Raw genomic sequence first — 20,032 nt, forward strand, 5'->3', positions numbered from 1 at the left:
ATGGATTTGTCAGTTCTCTCATTGTGTAATTAATGAATACTTTGTACATAACATAGATTATTTGATACAATTATTAGCTCTGAACAGAAAACAATTTATCAATGTTATTAGCATTGACAATACCCATGTATTTTATAGTAAACCACAAAATTATGAAAGTAATCATTCAAATTCAACATTCTTTCATGAAATTAATGTTCATAAGGGCATGTGTTTAAAAGTTGCCAAAAATGAATAATTCACCTATAATTCCAAGTTAGAAAGACACCAACTCAATTTTCAATTGCCAATCTTTAATTTGATTTGTAAGTGTATTGTGATAATTAAACTAATACAGGAACACACAAAAAAAAAACTTTTATTTTGGTATATTATTTTTCGTTGTTCCTGTCTAGTTGAATGCGTAAATGACATCAGAAAAATAATATGTGAATAAAACTTTGAAATGACACACATACACGGTCTAAGATTTTTCATTCTTTTTTCGTCATTGCTTGCTTTGCCATTATTTGCAGTGATCATAAATAAGTAATGAATTACTGTAAACATCAATATTTTCATACACAGTTTAGGTAAACTGTGCGACAAATATTCCCATACAATAAGTTGCTTTTAACCATGCCACATTTTTGAAGTGAGTTTCCCAATTCAGTGGTTGTCCTTCAATTATATTCATCATGTATGTTTATCGTAAATTGTTGTGTTTTAAATTAAGCATTTAGTTTTCTCATTTGAATTGTTTGGTCCTTTTATAACTGACTAGACTTTATGGTTTTTGTTCATTGTGGAAGAACATATGGTAATTAAGTGACAAATAATAGCTTTCACAAACTTCATTTGAACTCAGGTGGAAAGTAGTCTCATTGGCAATCTCTGTATTTTTATATTTAGAAGGCAATAATATCATGAATATAAATTAAAAATTGGTCCTTGATGCATAAATTCAATCCATGCATGAAGTGTTTATGCATCGAAATCAGGAAAATAACAACCCATTGAAATATCCACACTTACAATCAAGAGTTATAAATTACATCTGATGATGACATACCTGATTCTGTCCAGGGAAACCACTGGGAAATGGCAAGGGTTTGGCCACACCTATTCTTACAGTTCCCTGAGGTGCACCTTTCAATGCCTGAACAGCTTCGTCTAGTGTAGCATTCTCCAGGTTATTCTCATTGACAAACATTAATCGGTCACCTGGAACCAGGCGGCCATCTTGTTGAGCAACACCATGAGGTACCAGACTTTTGATTACTATCACAGTTTCACCAGGGTTTACTGGATCCTACAAAAAAAAGAGGGAATGAAAAATTGGTGTCTTTTTAAAAATATCATTTTTGTTGTTAACTCCTCTTCCCTTAAGGAGAGAAGTTTTCATTTTTCTATTTTGTATTGGTTATTAATTAATTCCTTTTATAGAAATTAAACTTTTTGTCTTTCCTTTATATTGGCTTTTACATTCTGGTCATGATATTTCTGAAAACTTGTGCAACTTGAGGGTTAAGCATTATTTGCAACAAATTGAACCTCATAATTGCAGAAAACATATTCTTGATAAATAAAGTTTCCAAACACTAGCCTTGCCTGTGATTAGGTCAAAAGAAGGTTATAATCTTACTATGCATAAAACATATCTTTAACTTCCCTAGTTTTTTTAACCAAGAATTACCTCCATATCTTTTACTATAAACAGGAAGGAAGATAAATATTTTCAGAGAAACCATTAAATTGTTGTCTCAATCATACCACACCTTTTTATACTAAGTGATGGGAATAGTGCACTTAATGGCCTTTTGGAGTAAGTTAGCAAAAAATACCAATTGTTGTAATTAACATTCATTAATAGCTATAGGTAAAACTCAATTTAAAATAACGCTGCATGAAAACAGCTGTTTAAAAAAAACAATACTGATTTTAACAATTGTTTAAATATTTCTACATTAATTTCAATCTGAATTGACAAACATAAGAATTTTATTCAATATGCATATATGCTTGGGCATAAAATCTAGAAAACTGATACCCCACAATTAAAAGTACTATGACATATACAGCATGGTGTTAAATCTCTAAAATAAATCAAATAAACCAACAATATTGCATATTTCCTAAGCTAACACTATCCATGAATTGATTGTAGTTTTAATTATTCCAACCACATATTCTGGTTTGCATGATTAACTTCCCTACAGAAAATATTCTTTACTTCTAAGAAAAGAATTATTTGCACTTGAAAACATACTGTTGCAGTAATTCTATACAATCAATTCAGATGCTATTCTATACATAGTCAAGTTATGAGTTGGTTCTAATGGACAAAAACAAGAACTGCGGTATTCAACAGGGAATTCCGATAGAAAAGCTTCCTGCATATTAAATAACTTAAATTTAATTTACATTGCAGTGTAATAACATTACGACATGTAAACAGAATGCCCTTCGTTTAAAACTGTAATAAAATATTGACGTGATTCTTAATTCAATCACATTTCAACTTAAATTTTGATGAGCTTGCATAAAATCATTTGAATCAATGCATTTGTAAATGCACAGAGTAATTGTTAATTCTTATAATGATTTTCATCTGCACAGAAATTTTCACAATGGAATTTAACGACAGTTTGACATGTATTGTCACAAGGAAGATTACAGACAAATTCAATATACAGAAACCTACTGACACTTTATACAGCACTGTGAAAACTGAGCTGAAATACTGTAAATTCAGATATTATTGTGAAGTTTTTATTATTGCGAATAATGCAGCAGAGTTGTAAAAGCAATAATTAAAACTCACATTTTGTAATATTTTAACTGAATTAAGCACGACTTTTCTCAAAATCGCAATAATAAGTGCACGCAATAATTTCTGAATTTACAGTATGTAAATTCTTCCTTCAATTCCATTTCGGAGATGCACTAAATTAACAAAATGAAAGACAGCTCAGCTATGAGTCAACATTGTTATTTTCATTGTCAATCACCTTAAAATGACTTTTAATATGACAAACATCAGCTAGCTATAAATAATTTGCACAGGTCGTTTCTCTTTTTTAATTAAATCAACAGCCTCAGTGGTTTTGTTTTCTGAAGGATCATGAGAGGTCATGGGTTCCATATGCCTGGTCAGATAAATAAGTTTTTATAATCAATATATGCTGCTTCTCTGCCAAGCAGACAGAAATAAAGACTGGGAGTCAGTCAAAATCAAGAAAAGGATGAAATTGTAAACTGAAAATCATTATCTTGTAAACAAGCAAGTAAAAAATTGTGTTGTTTTAGTAAACCGCAGTGTATAGTCATTTGCCAATGGATGTAAATAGGCTTCAATCAATCTTTTTTGTTTAGATTCTGCTACACCATTTTGTTTGCAATTACCTAATAGTTATATTTGGTAAATCTGCAATGTCAGCTGAAGCCCACCTCAGGTTGTAGGATTTTCTCATTGCGATGAACACCTGTTGGTGGCCTTCAGCTGTTTTCTGCTCTTTGGTTTGGTTGTTGTCTGTTTGACACATTCCCCAATTTCATTCTCCTTTTTATCAATTTTGTAACTGTGAAAATTTGGAATGGAATCAACAAAGGGGAGGAGTTATGAGAATAATACATGTATACAAATTAACCTGATATTGTTCCTGTACCTGATAATCCAAAATACTAAATCCTAATCCTTTATCTCCTTTCTTCAATTCTATCACAACTGGTTCACTACTCCACATGGCAAAATTTGACAGTGGTTCTAAAGACCGAGATTTCATTTTGTTTAAAGAGTTTTGTACAGTACTATTTTCAACAGCAGACGCCAGGGCCATTTCTGATTTGGCTTTAACAAGGCGTTCTGTTGCAAATCCCATTTCGTTGACACCAGGGTTGAGTTCTGAACTAAAAAATTGTCCATCTTGTTGTGCATAGATTTCGTTGTTTGGTTGCTGAACACGTCGTGCACAAACAAGGCGCACATGTTGAGGAAGTTCCTTTAGAATACCAACCACTTCTTTATGGTTAAGTCCAAGCAATCTTTTCCCATTGACCTACAAAATAAAATTTAAAACATAAGTTATTTTTAACTAACAACATGAAATCCGAAAATGCAAAATATGTCTATAAAACAGTAACCTAGTAACATTATAAAACCAAGGCAGACATCTAAAGATCAAGGTTTGGTTTCAAATTACTAGAAAGAGTCTAAATCAAATGTCAGGCTCCTTAAAAAGCGCCTGAAAACAAGACTAATGAAGAAGCTAATAGACTACCAGAAATCTGTTTGCAAAATCTGATACCTTAAATAACAAGAATCTACAATATGAACATGATGAACATGGCAGTTTGTTTCATAATAGATTCAAAAAGTCTATAAAACAGTAATTCTAATTCAAACAGAATGTATCTTCAGTCAATGAGATCAATTGCCCTTTAAGTGAAAAAGTCGCTTAACCTTTTTGGTGTCAGAGTAAATAAAATTGAGAAAGGAAATGGTGAATGTGTCAAAGAGACAAACACCTGACCATTGAGTGATTAAATCACAAATGACTTTTCAGAGTAGTGAGGCAAATTTTGTGTACTGATGGGAAAAGATGAAAAAAAGCGTTCCAATGCGAAAGAGTATTTTGAAGATAAAAAAACAAACCAAAAAAGCTTAGATGTAATAAATGGTCACAGACATTGTCTTAAAATTTCAAAAGAGATAATAGTTGGATCTAAATCAGAATAGCAGACGACAGCTACACATTTTGTTTGTAGCCATGATAGCGAACAAAATCGTCCTTTAGATTGAAACATTTCATCTAAGGATATAATAACAGGAGACAAAACAGGATAGACAAGAAGATTTGCTGTTTTAGATCTTAATCAACTAGAAGCCATTGATACTATCGCCAATTGTACTTTTCTGATCTTAAATTGTAATTGAAGTCTTTTACACGAACTATTCATCATGCAACAAACGCATCAATCTATTCAAATAAAATACTTTTTTCAACTTATCATAGGGCTTTTTCTCTATCAAATAACAACCCAATGCTTGGTTTAATCTATTCCTAGTAAGAGTTGTTTTTCTTAACCTTCACTCTGTCAAAATCGTTAGAAGTTTTCATCCATTTCCTGACGTTATATAACCTCGTCAGAGTCAATTAAAACCGGAGATTACTCTCTACGCAATGATGAATGTCCTGTCTAACCTCCAATCAATAGACAGTTGCTACCGTTAATACAACAGATACAATAATGGTTGTGACATGCCTTCTATTGTCTTTTGATCTATAATTGAATTCTATAATTAATGTTTTGACCTACAATTAAAAGCTAATTAAGTTGACAGACATAAGAACGGCTAATCATACCATGCTAATATAACCGTTTAGTATACAGTTCATTGATTAGCTAACCAGTCTTATTTTGTGCTCTTTTTTTTCAAAAATAATAATAGCCATCACAATATCCATAAATTCTTTTAAAATCAGCATTATGCATACATTTTAGTACCAAATGTAATAAATCATTCATATAAATAATCAATTAGAGAAAGTTTCCAAGTGAATGGTTAAATCCTCATAACGGGAAAATTAAATTTGAAATATATATAATAATGATTTTTTTTTTAGAATAATCATAAATCATTAATTCAGAATGAAATTGAGGTACCTGTTGGTTTTAATCCATGAATGATAATGTTAATCCTTGAATACATTAATAGTATATCATGTTATATGTTCAAGTTTGTTCATGATTATTTAAAAGATAATAAGTACAAAGTTTTCTGTTGAACTATTTGCACTTTCTTCTACCTGGTAAAATACCATTTAGAGGGGTTCTACGATATTTCAAATTGTTATTTATGCAATAAAATGGAAGTTTGTATTCACATGTTTCTTCAATGTCCTTTATAAGTTTCTGAAGTTAAGTAAAAATGAACAAGAATGTGTCCATAGTACATGGATGCTCACTCGCACTATTATTTTCTATTATCAGTGGACCGTGAAATTAGGGTCAAAACTCTGATTTGGCATTAAAATTAGAAAGATCATATCATAGGGAACATATGTACTAAGTTTCAAGTTGATCAAACTGACAATTTCAAAACCAGGACGACATTCCAAAAAGATACTTATATCAATCAAGGGTAAAACATTATGCCCCCTCTACTAAGGCAGGGGGCATAGATAATGGTAAAGCAACATTTAAATAACCATATAAGCTGGATGAGATATAGAATTGATTAATAAATGAGTCTTTTATATATATTTGTTTACTTCATTGTTGATTGGGATATATTTTAGATGTACGAATATAATAATGCTTACCACAAGACAACAGGGACCCTTCCCTGGAACACTGAACTAATGGAGTAAATTATTAACAGTTTTAAGCAATATGTTGTTGAATAATAATTTAAAAATGTCAGAGATATGCATTATATGTGTGCATGGGTAACAAATCAAATATTTTACCCATTGCTGATGGTGACCACAGAAAACAATATGCCATCCTAGTTTAAGCCACTTCCTTTATAGGTGTGACATAAATTAAGAACTGAATGTGGCAACATCCAAATCATGTGTTAAACCTATTCTGGGGTAATAATATATTTTTTTCTGCTGAAAGTCTAAGGGACAATATAAGTTTTGATGATGGGTCTGTAGTCATACATTACTCATTACAGATTTGGGTCTTTGCTAATAGAGAAAAGTAAACCAGTCAAATAGGAAGAAACAAGATATATACATGTAGTCTGCATTCCTGATTATTTTGGGAAATAATCATACAACAAACATGTCAAAGAACATAGATATAGGAAGATGTGGTGTGAGTTCCAATAAGACAACTCTCCATCAAAATAACAATTTATAAAAGTAAATTATAGGTCACTGTACATGTAGGGCCTTCAACACAGAGCCTTGGCTCACACCGAACAAAGCTATAAAGGGCCCCAAAATTACTAGTGTAATACCATTCAAACGGGAAAACCAATGGTCTAATCTATATGAAAAACAAGAAACAAGAAACACATATATAAATTACATAAACAAACGACAACTACTGTACAGCAGATTCCTGTATTTTTTCTGCTTTTCCTCATCTTGGAAGTCTAGAAATCATCCTTTGAAGTAATACCAAGATGGCCACTAGTTTTAACCGAAAAACACTCTTGGATTTTCAATTAAAAAAAAAGATGCTTAGATGAGGTTAATTCAAGGAATATGAATATATATACTTCTAATAATTCATCTCCACTTTTGAGTCGACCATTTATTCCCACTGGACCATCATGTAAGATGGACCTTATATAGTGATGAGGTCGTACTTCTACACCATTCTCCACATCAACAGTCCCTTCTAAACTAATACCTAGTCCTCCTCCTTCACGAAACTTGGAAAGTTGTGAAACCTGGAAATAGAATCATCGAATTTTTTAACTCTTTGATAAGAAATGAACACTTGTAACAACTATAAAAATACTAAAATGACAGTTACAACTCTGAATAAACTGCATTAGTTTTTTTTCTCATTTTTCAATCCTATAAGTCCTCATTACCTATTGTATATATTAAACTTAACATGATTATGTTTTGGTAGTTAGAAATTGATTTTAATTAAAAGTTTTTTAAAAGGGCTATATATGAGTCAAACTGTTAATGCAGACATTCTCACCAAAAATGGCTACCTCTGTAAATTCAGAAATTATTGCAAGATTTTTGTAAATGTGAACCAGTTGCTTCGCAGGGTGCAGCATTATACGACCGCAGATGTAGAACCCTGAACAGATGGGACAAATATGGACACAACTTTTAAGTTTGATACAGCTTTAAACGTGGATTGTGATTAAATAGTTGACACAACATAGGTTTATGTCACATTATGATTTTGGACCCTTTGGACCTTAATGTAGACCAATTTGAAAACGGGACCAAAAATTAAGAATCTACATACACAGTTAGATTTGGCATATCAAAGAACCCCATTTATTCAATTTTTGATGAAATCAAACAAAGTTTAATTTTGGACCCCAATTTGGACCAACTTGAAAACTGGGCCAATAGTTAAAAATCTAAGTACATTTTTAGATTCAGCATATCAAAGAACCCCAAGGATTCATTTTTTGTCAAAATCAAACAAAGTTTAAGTTTGGACCCTTTGAACCTTAATGTAAACCAATTTGAAAGTGGGATCAAAAATTAAGAATCTACATACACAGTTAGATTCGGCAAATCAAAGAACCCCAATTATTAATTTTTTGATGAAATCAAACAAAGTTTAATTTGGACCCTTTGGGCCCCAAATTCCTAAACTGTTGGCACCAAAACTCCCAAAATCAATACCAACCTTCCTTTTATGGTCATAAACCTTGTGTTTAAATTTCATAGATTTCTATTCACTTATACTAAAGTTATAATGTACTGATTTCAATTCAAATTTCTAATGAAGTTTGCAACAATAACTGCTCATTTAAATACATCATACAATATTAAAATGTTATAAAAAGTGCTTGTTATCACTGAATGGTTAAAATTGTTTTAACTTATCAGTTGGTAGTGAAAATGAAAATACATTGTATATTGTATAAAACAATGATTAAAGTTGATTCAACTACTATTCTATACAAAGAAAGATAACTCCAATTGAAAATTAATTGCTATTGCACAATATTGTGCAATTAGATATTTCTTGCTATTGTGCAATACTGTGCAATTGAAAATTTCTTGCTATTGCACAATACTTAATATGATAATTTTGAATCCTGATTTTGACCATCTTGAAAACTGGGCCCATAATCAAAAATCAAAGTACATGTTTAGATAAAGCATATCAAAGAAGCCCAAGAATTTAATTTTTGTTAAAATCAAACTTAGTTTAATTTTGGACCCTTTGGACCTTAATGTAGACCAATTTGAAAACGGGACCAAAAATTAAGAATCTACATACACAGTTAGATTCGGAATATCAAAGAACCCCAATTATTAAATTTTTGATGAAATCAAACAAAGTTTCATTTTGGACCCTTTGGGCCCCAAATTCCTAAACTGTTGGGACCAAAACTCCCAAAATCAATACCAACCTTCTTTTTATGGTCATAAACCTTGTGTCAAAATTTCATAGATTTCTATTCACTTAAACTAAAGTTACTGAGCAAAAAACAAGAAAATGCTTATTTTGGCCCTTTTTTGGCCCCTAATTCCTAAACTGTTAGAACCAAAACTCCTCAAATCAATCCCAACCTTCCTTTTGTGGTTGTAAACCTTGTGTCGAAATTTCATAGATTTCTATTTACTTAAACTTAAGTTATTGTGCGAAAACCAAGAAAATGCTTATTTGGGCCCTTTTTGGCCCCTAATTCCTAAAATGTTGGGATAAAAACTCCCAAAATCAATCCCAACCTTTCTTTTGAGGTCATAAACCTTGTGTTAAAATTTCATAGATTTCTATTCCTTTTTACTAAAGTTAGAGTGCAAAAACTAAAAGTATTCGGACGACGACAACGATGCAGACGACGACGCTAACGTGATAGCAATATACGACGAAAAATTAAATTTTTTGCGGTCGTATAAAAATGAAACTACTTCATCAGTATGGAAAAAGTAAGAATTAGCATTCCTATATTATATTCTTTATCTATATAAAGCTTTTTCTAAAATCGCAATAATTAAACTCACATACTTGTTAATTATTTTTTTTGTACATTAGGCCACGGTTTTTTAATTTGTTGGTTTACGGATTTTCTCCATGAAAAAGTCGGGTCGGTCGGTCGGAAAAAAAAAGAAAAAAAAAATCTTTCAAGACAGAAAACTGATATGCAAAATAAAAATATATTTCACCTTTCTAATATATGTTTGTCATACTATTTTTTCATCGTTCTTAAATTTTAGTTTGATAATTATTATTGCTCAGCTGTAAACATCGCATGACATTGTCTAATAATTTCCCGTAAAAAAAAGGGGGGGGGGGGGGGGGGTACACTGACAAAGACGAAATTAAATCGTCAATTCACAAACAAGAAAAACAGATTTACGTCAGTTATTTGACTTAGCTTTTAATCAAAACTTGGTGAAAAATAATAAGCACGAAAACTGATAAAGAAAAAAAAAGGAAAACGTCGTACGAAAATAAGTTTCAACACACGTGTCAAAAACGTAATAGACTCGTCCATTGGAAAAACGAGAATATCAGGTTAAATAATCTGTTGTCATGCATTCCCGTTTTTTATCCAAATGGACGATATTTTTTTTATTATCTATAAAACAAGAAAATATCAAATGATTTGTTAAAATTCAGTATTTTAACTTGATGTCTTGAACTTCCACCTGTCCACATTTGGACAAGTCTATTTATATGAGAACATGCATCTTACGGACTGGTGACAAATAAGGGAAACGAACTTATTGTGTAATTGGTTTTAAACACAGGTTTCGTTCCGCAAAATTATTTGCGCAAACAACATTTCAAGGTCATTAATAATTGATTTGTCTATTTTTAGAAACGTAAACTGAAAGTTTCATTTTTCACAACAGAAAGTGTCATCACTTCTGTTAGTGATTAATGCATTTTATTTCATAAAAAAGGATATTTTAATTATTTTTCAGGGATAATGCATTTCTTAGGGTCGGCGAGAATAAAAAAAAGCCTGAAAATTCAATTTTATTTTTATTTTGGAAATCGGCAAAATCGGGGCGGCGGATCCGTAAACCAACAAATTAAAACATCCTGGCCTTAATTAAGATTTTTTGGAATGTATCTTTTTTGGTTTAGTACTTTGTTTTTCCGCTTTAATCTACATTAGCTTTATTGTGACAACACTTCTTTTTAACTTTTGACCCCTTGTCTTTGCAAATTCTAGGAGATCAAGTCATCATCTAAGGTTTTAATCATATTAAGCTAAGCTGTCTTATTACAGCTATAATTCATCATTTTTCCTTGAGTCAATCAAGCTTCCAGAAAGTCCTATCAAATCTATCTTTGCTGATGAACCCTAGCATTTATATCCCAAATTCTATATTCATTATTTTGAACAAAGCATCTAATGTATATAACTTGGTTAAATTTTAATTTCAGGCAAAATGTCTAGAATTTTTCAGTATACTTTGAAATTTCTTGATAGTTTAGGCTTTAGAATTTTACTACATTTTATTGTTCCTCAAAGATTTAACCGCCCACGCTAAGCCATTGCTTTTCACTATATTTCAGCTTTAATACCAGTAATTTTCAAAGCATCGGTTACTATAAACTAATGCATTTATCAAATCCCAGCAATAAAAATATTCAAAATCAATAAATATATAATTCAGATAGGGAAATAATTATTAAACGTCTGAATTCTTCCATGGAATATTATTGTTCTGTTTCCTTATCAGACAAATCTATTTAACTGAATGTATCCTGATTTACTACAAATACTCATTTGTTAGAACTATTGTCCTCTTATAAAATCGGTTTATGTTTATGTCTCGTTGAATGTGAAAATTATTTTACATTAACCTTCAGTCTGTGATTTGTTTATTCTTCTATGGCCATATTTCTTAAAATCAAGGTTAATAAATCTTTGCATGGAAACTTAGCAATATATTTTTTATTGTGATTACTGAAAGTCTCTATATTTACAGATAATATCATAGCTTATCATATGTAATTTTTGCAAGGAAAGAAAGGTTTCAAAACTTCAGCAAGGTTGAAAGATTGTTTAGGGAAAGAAGGATATTCTGTTTTTTTAGGATTTCAATAAACACTACTGTGCAGCAAAGTTTCTAAATCAACTGGAATTTTATCTGCCTTAACATTTTGCAGCTTCTTCAAAAAATAATTATGCCTAATTACACCCATATTTATTCAAATGTTAACTTATTTTTGTTTTAATTTCATAAACAGCTGTTAAACAAATTATATCAGAAACTGAAACCTAAACTGCTAATATGCAACTGAGTAAAATCTAGTCACCTGTAGTAAAAATTCAAATAACAAAAATACCAAACTCCAATGAAACTTCAAAAATGAAAGTCCTTTATCAAATGGCAAAATCAAAAGATCAAACAAATGGAAAACAACTGCCATTTTCCTGACTATTAAGCTATTTCATCTGAATTTTAATAGTCAATTTTAATGGATATTTCAATAGGTGTAGATAAAATTCAAATTGAAGAAAATTGTATACCACCAGACTAAATTTTAATGTAAATGCTTAAGAAAAGACATCTGCACATCAATTGTTTCTTACATATCAAAATGAGTTTGTACTAAATGCCTACTAGATTGGTAAAACAGATAGTCTGCAACCACTGGAACTAAATGCTAATTTCAGCGTTATAGAATCTTGCCTAAATCCAATAAACCACTACAGCCTGGTGACATAAGATTGTCAAGTACAATATGATCAATCTATATGTGTCTAATTCAATATATTCCAGTAACTTATACAATGAATGCCCTGTTATTAAATCATATGCCAAGCTGGTTGCAAGGCACCTTAGGTGAAACTTTCCATATCATACCATAAAATTGTGCTTGTTTCCTCAGAGTACAGATTTTTAATAGTACAGTAATCTTTGTAAAATTGTTTTTTTGGTAAATAATGAAATTAAGTAAAAGGGTTATTAAAAATTCCTTAAAAACAACCTTAAGGAGCCTCTGACCATGGTGACAAACAAGTGAAGATATATAGTATATTGACCACTTCACAATGTGTCTTTTTTATTTAATTAACTGGGGAAAACAATTTTTCTTTACAGACTAGAGAACAGACTGCAACATAATGAACCAAAGACTTCTACCATTATACTATTCTGATGCCTGAGTCACACCATCAACATATCTAACAGTACCTAGAAAAACATGCTTTGAGAGTTAGAAATATACAGATTTTCATCTTTAAAAAAAAATCATAATTTTTAAAACAGTGAAAAAGAAAAAAGGATAATTGTTTCTCAACCATTCATATTTTAACGCTACTTTCTATGCTGTATCTTTGTGACCTTGATCTTTAATCTTTTATCAAGAAAGCGGGTAATCAATCTAAAGAACACTGCATAACAATCTTAAACAAACTTTCTAACATGTCTAAACACAACTATAGATTTTCTTATTATGTAAGATGAAAGTTCTATTATGCAAACAACTGTGTCAAAAACAGACTGACAGAAGTGCATACTTCTACATCATATCAACAATTTGTGGGGTTCATAATTGATGAGAAGAGCAAGAAACAATGAAAACTCTTTGACAGACTTAAGCAAATGCAGCATCAAAATGATATTTACGATAATCTGGTCTTAAGAAGACATGCATGATGCATGAATTGCAAACATTTTAACTTTACTTGCAAAATATTTTATGTTAGGCTAAAACCTGTTATTGTTTAAAGACCTTGAAAGTTTGGGTCTCAATATATCTCAAGGTTAAAAAAACAAAAGAGAACTAGAAAAATGTACAGATGATTTTTTTTTTAGCGTTGTTTCAATGGATAAAACTGTTTCATTTTATTTTACAACTAACTTATCTGTAATACTTACAACGACTTCAAAGTCTTCTCCTATAATAGGTTCCCAACATTGTCTTATAGCAGCTTCCACGTCTGGTAACAGTTCCCCAGCTGAATATATAGATATATATGGTATTATTACTTATATAAAATAAGCAGTTAATCTGATTGTCAATGAGACAACTATTCAACAGATTCAAAAGAAGAGGCATTTAAGCAAAAATTGGTCACTGTACAACCTCAACAATGTCTTTTTCTATGATCTTTGTATTAGTCTGATTAAGAATGTAGAAAAATACTATAAAACCAACTAATTTTCATGAGCAATTCAATTTGGCAAAATAAGGTTACTAAATAAGCTAAGCTAAAAAAATTATCTGTTAAAATAAGTTGGTATACAGTTTTCATTTAAAAATACAAATATGGACAGCTATTCTAAAGACCCATAAAAGACTTTTGATCTATGATGGCATTGCATTACAGATAAATACATATTTGCTAATAACCAGAAACATAACATTGTTTTTAAATAGTCTTAGATTCATCATAACTCAGGGCATACAATGTTAAACTATAAAAATGGTTCTTAAATTATACAAGCTTTGTCCCAAATGACCCCATGAACTCTAGTATCATGGAGTATTACGCATTGTTAATCAACAATTAATACAAGTGGTGCTAGTAAGGCAAAGTGTCAATACTCTATGTTAATTGTCATAACCGATTGATCATATGGAATCTGTCATTGTTATCCCTGTCAATACACTTATACATAATAATCAGAAAAATAAACAACTCATCTCAACACAATCAAAGACAACTCCACAAGACGCTGTGTCATCATATAATGGACAATGATGGACAACAGGCAGAAATGTGAAAGTTGTCTAAATATAAATAAGGACATGTGACTTGTACAGCTGTTACTTGTATTATTCAGCCATGTTGTTAGGTAACATTTAAAAATTGAAAGTGGATGAGATTAAAAAAGAAGAAATTTTAATAGATTTTTTTATTTTATTTTTCATGGTTGTTAATTTTTTAGTTTTATTCATTCACAGCAAAAGCAGTTCATGTGTTAAAAATTTTCTTGCAACTGGTTAGTTCCATTTTAATATTATAAATATATCTATGGAAAGGTGCAAAAATCAAATTGATCAAATTGACCACTTGCAAAAAAATCGTATTACGCATGTTTCAGTTATATTAAATTACATGTACCAATATTACATTAAGGCACACAGACATTTGACCTGTCACAAGCCAAAATGTTAGTGGTTGGAAAACTCGTTGATTTAATTATCTCCTAGACAACTTAAAACCTCCTATTACTTTACCATTGTCGTGGAGGTATAAGAAATGCCAGACAAATAATTGTTGTCCCATGAAAGTATTGTTGTAGACAAATTAAAATGTAGCTCAAACAAATACAAATTTATTTTGTATTAATTGGGAATGACGGGATTGTGTGTTGGACACTTTAAGACGGAATTATCTGAATCCTGGTCGCGACAATGTTATGCTCAAATTCATTAATGTCAAAACAGCCTGTTATGATCAATACGTATATATATCACGGAGCAAGGACCCAACAGTGTCTCCAATATAAAATTTAAAATCAATAATACTTGAATTTATAAATTGTCAAACATGAAAGGAAAATATATGCAAATTGTAGTATAATAACAATAAACAATCATTTTCCAGTCGTCATTACGGAAGAAAAAAGAAAGAAAATTGTTATTAAATAAAACAGGAAATGAACGATATTAAATATGATTTTCTTTTATGATTTATACTCATTTCATTGGGAAAAACATAATAATTCATTAAACACAGAAATAGTTACCTTTGCAGACAAAATAATTAATTATTTTATTTTTAATCAATAACTTTGTATTAGGTGCACCTAGAGTTTGAAAATTTTCAAAGCCGTTTTCTAAATGTAAAATTTTAGTTTTAAAGGGCCATTAAATTAAGAATAGAATGCTGACTGAAGATTGCAAGACATGGAAGCCCTTCATACTAAAAATGGGTGCAAAATCAAGAAGCAATTAATTCGTATAACTACATTTATATACTTCAACCATGAAATTATGATTTATATCAAGTTTTTTTGTTTGTTTTAAATACCTATGCCTTGTTGTGATGTTGTTATGGAAATCACACAGAGTCATAAATGTTGCATTTTTATTGAGAACTTAAATTTAATTTTGAAATGCTGTGATATTGTTGTGAGAGCTAATCAAAATCATTAATTCTTTTGGTACATACATGTAATATAATTACCAGTATGTAAATAAAGGCAACAGTTGTATACCGGAATTCAAAAGTCATAAATAGATTGAGAAAAAAAACAAATTTCGGGTTACAATTCAAAACCGAGGAAAACTAAGCAGGTGCCCCTGGATATTGAAAATATTTCTTTGTGTAAAAATATAATGACTATTTTCTCTGTCAGTTTTCTACAACTTCCACTTACTATAATCCTCATCACAGAACATGACTGGTATATCTTCCACATCTACTTGTTGTTGTGATTCATACGCTGGTGGAGCTGTCTCTGGAGCAGGACCTATTCCATTAGAGGGATATGGTATGTTAATGTTAGGGTGTGCTGAAAGTACACAATGTTTTAGGGATAACAGTGCATGGAATAACTAGAATTGTTACTCCTATTTAATTTCTTTGTGTGTATGCGTATGTGTGTTAAATTAGTGTACAAGTTATAAAGTAAATAGTTTCTTAAGTGGAACTGATCCTGAAATGTCTAAAAGTCATGACATACACACTAGAAAAAATATTGTGAAAACTAAAATTGTATTTTTCTTTTTTTCTGAATCAACTCTTTTAAATGTCAAAAAAAGGTTGTCATTGACGAAATCAAAATTGGATAATTTATAATATTGTTTTAATAAAATATATCATATTTTGCTAAAATGATTTAGTTGCAATCCTTTTAAGCATGAGAAATGACTTGAATAAGATCAATGATTGTATGATACTTAGGTTAACAGAGTTTACCTATACATTCTCAGGTAAGCAGACCTCAGCTGTCTGTCTGCCTTTTCTAATTAATAAAACTAAGGAATAGGATATTTTTTTAAAAATTTTATTCTAAGTAATTACAATTTCTAATTTCACAACTTATAAACTCCCTTGATGCTTTCTTGCTTGTCTCCAGTGCTAGAGGTTGTTGGTTCAATCACCAACCGATTTTAATACTCCAAAGACTTATAAATTTCTATTGGCTGCTTATCCGCTTAGTATGCAACATTAAAGAGTAAAATCAAAGACTCATCTGCTTTCAGTCAAAATAATATGAACAGGAAGGGAGACATTAGTGGCTTGTTAAAATGGCAACTATCTGTTAAAAATCTGACCCAGCTTGTCTTCCAAATACAAAGCATGGCTTATATTCACATTGCACTTTCTCATCCTGTATATGCATTTAATTTGCCACTGGACTTAAAATCAATTGATTGATTGTATCGTTTAATGCACTTTCAACACTATTGTGCTATTTCATGGGGGTCAGTTTTTACTGGTTGAGGAAGCCAGAATCCCCTGGGAAACCACCATCCTTCAATGGGATTAGTTGATTAAGATAAGAGTCGAGTGCACATTTATTTGAACTCCAGAGTCTCTTTTAAGGATGTTCAAACTACCATAGGATAACATTTTGATATTTACTGTTTATCCCTTTTATGTTCAAAAATTATCTTTTTGGTTGTTTTTCAAGATGGCCTTCACACTATACTTACCTAAATACTGTTGTAATTTTTCAAACTTTGGTCCCCGTTGATACCTTGCTAGTTTGAGAAGGACCATTTGTCCAGTATTTCGTAATACTTCCACAGCTTGGTGATTAGTGAAACCTTGTAAGGATTGATTATCAACCTATAAATAAACAGATATAGAACGTCTGATCATGATGTAAGGATTGCATATGTTGTATATCAGTATTATCCTTCATGGCATGACAAAATGATTGGCGAAGACTTGTAGCTGTTTCCTAATAGACTCTTGTAAGATAATTTATTATTTCGATCTTTCTGTTATTCTTGGATGCTATTACTAGGGTTTCTTCAAAACATGTTAGCTTGGTTTAGTTTTTTAATCTTTTTTAATATTTAAATGCTTTTCAGGATTTACCTTAATTAATAAAGAATTCTCAAAACCAAATATTTAAAAACCCATGGATGCTTATGAACTGAAAAATTTAAAGAGCAATATGACCAAAAGATCCTAAAATATCTTCAAAACAAGAATGTGTCCCCAGTACATGGATGCCCCACTCGCACTATCATTTTCCATGTTCAATGGAGCGTGAAAATGGGTAAAAATATAATGAGGCATTAAAATTAGAAAGATCATATCACAGAAAACATGTGTACTCAGTTTTAAGTTGATTGGACTTCAACTTCATCAAAAACTACCTTGACGAAAAACTTTAACTTGAAACTCGAACTTTCATTTTCTAAGTTCAGTGTGTCAAAAGTTTAATTTGGCTTTAAAATTAGAAAGATCATATCATAAGCATCAAGTGTACTAAGTTTCAAGTTGATTGGACTTCAGAAACTACCTTGACCAAAAACTTTAACCTGAAGCGAGACAGATGGACGAAAGAACGGACGGACAGACGAACGGACGCACAGACCAGAAAACATAATGCTCCTCTACTATCGTAGATAACATAATGCTGCTCTACTATCGTAGGTGGGGCATAAAAAATGTTAATTAAAACATTATCTTGTATAGTACTACCAGATTAAATAGCATAGATTTATTTTGCAAAAATAATTAACTCTGAATGCCTGTTGCATGCACTATTGTGCTATTACATGGCGATCCGTTTTTATTGGTGGAGGAAGCTGGATAGCTCAGAGAGAACCACTGACCTTAGGTAGTAAAACTAACAATCATAGTCAATTAAGATTGGAGTCAAGTGCACCTGCCCTGTGCGAGATTTGAACTCACGACTTCAGTGTTGAATGGCTACTTATATATACAGTAGTTAGACTACTTAGACAACTCAGCCACTGATGCGTTGTGAGTTTGATTTGCAAATGTCTCTTTGATGATGTTCTCTGAGCCGTCTGAGTAAATGCATGTGCTCAAAATATTTTTGAAACAGTAGTGATTCACACAATGATGAAGATCAGTTAACCATTTAAATCAATAAGCAAGTGCATTTAAAATGATTAATTCATTTTAAATCTTTGAACTTAATGATAAATCTATTTTAAATAGACAGTCTGTATGATAATAATGTTGATGACTCATTTGTCTAGCAATGAGTATGCCTAAAGTAGTGGATAAAATTCAAGTCATAGTACTTTATCTGCTATATATTATGGTATTGGTTGAAATTATAAATTGCATTTTCAGCAGGTCAAAATTTTTAAAAGGACCTGAAGTTTTGTGAAGTCTCGATGGCATAAAATTACATAAAACACAAAAGTTGTTTGTATATCATGGAGCTGTTCTATTAACTAAACTACAATTTTATTAAAAAAAACAAATATACTTAATAATTTAACATGCAAGAACTAACAAATATGGCAAAAAGAGAAAGAAACTTATCGCTGTTGTTATAAACCTTGATACAAACTTTTTCACAAACTGTTCAATTAATGTCCCAATATTTCATTATTAAATTGGAAAATAAAGAAAATAATTTGTAGAAAACGTCGAGATTTTGACAGATATAATACAAAATTGCATCAGTATTGTCATTGATTGTAAGAATGAGTGTTATTACATGTCCCAATGGACCTACTCTGCTGGAACTCTATCATTATACCATTAAACTATTTGTTCATGTTAAAATATCTTTCAAATCTGGAGGGAAACGTGTCTAAGATTCCGAATATGATAGGTGTTTTAATCTTATATCTAGAGAACAATTAATGTTCCATGCCCTAACAAATCTGACTACGGATATCTGATACATTTGTCAATAAGTTTCTATAATCAGGACAACGCTATCTATCAGATTATTAAAGCTGCCGTAACAAATAAAAGGTTTATCATGTTCTTTCTACAATCCTACAGATTACAATGGAAAAGAAGGGAAACAAGTCTTCAGCAACTCACTATGACTGAGCAATATTTTGTCAAGATACTGATACTGTCTGAACCCAGAGACTTAGTTTTAAACTTCATACTTTATTTTACCTTGATGTTTTTTTTTAATTTGATCTTCACTGATGAGTCTTTTCAGATGAAACTTGTGTTATAGTTTTTTCAAACATGGAAAATTTCTTTAGCACACATATTTTACTAGAAAACATAGAACTCCTTCAGAAACTGTATGTGCAAACACCGATGCCAAAACAATTTTATTAGAATTGTGAATAGGAATGGGGGAAGTGTCCGAGACAACAACCTGACTAAAGAGCAATATTTTAATTACTACAATACTTATAGCAATGTTGTTGGTTTTTTCATCAAATGAGCAACAGCCTTGCAGAAAAGATACTTGTCTCATTACAATGTCAATATAAGGTATTGCTTGGCAAAAGATACCTTCAATGCGACTATGTTGCTGATATTTAATTATTA

The 20,032-nt window shown here is 30.8% G+C and overlaps 1 protein-coding gene across 4 annotated transcripts in view; it reads right to left on the bottom strand.

The window, feature by feature from the left end:
• LOC134700386 (multiple PDZ domain protein-like) overlaps positions 1-20,032 on the bottom strand; it is a 157,490-nt gene that overhangs the window by 90,427 nt on the left and 47,031 nt on the right. For all 4 annotated transcript variants that reach the window (XM_063561770.1, XM_063561769.1, XM_063561771.1 and 1 more), the window contains 6 exons: positions 17,230-17,365; positions 15,948-16,082; positions 13,497-13,576; positions 7,217-7,390; positions 3,648-4,037; positions 1,052-1,291 (listed from right to left, as the gene is read on the bottom strand). In XM_063561770.1, the coding sequence (XP_063417840.1) occupies positions 1,052-1,291; positions 3,648-4,037; positions 7,217-7,390; positions 13,497-13,576; positions 15,948-16,082; positions 17,230-17,365 (1,155 nt within the window). The remainder of the gene's footprint in view (positions 1-1,051; positions 1,292-3,647; positions 4,038-7,216; positions 7,391-13,496; positions 13,577-15,947; positions 16,083-17,229; positions 17,366-20,032) is intronic.

This window comes from Mytilus trossulus, unplaced genomic scaffold (assembly GCF_036588685.1).
Source record: "Mytilus trossulus isolate FHL-02 unplaced genomic scaffold, PNRI_Mtr1.1.1.hap1 h1tg000138l__unscaffolded, whole genome shotgun sequence".
Lineage (NCBI taxonomy): Eukaryota > Metazoa > Mollusca > Bivalvia > Mytilida > Mytilidae > Mytilus > Mytilus trossulus.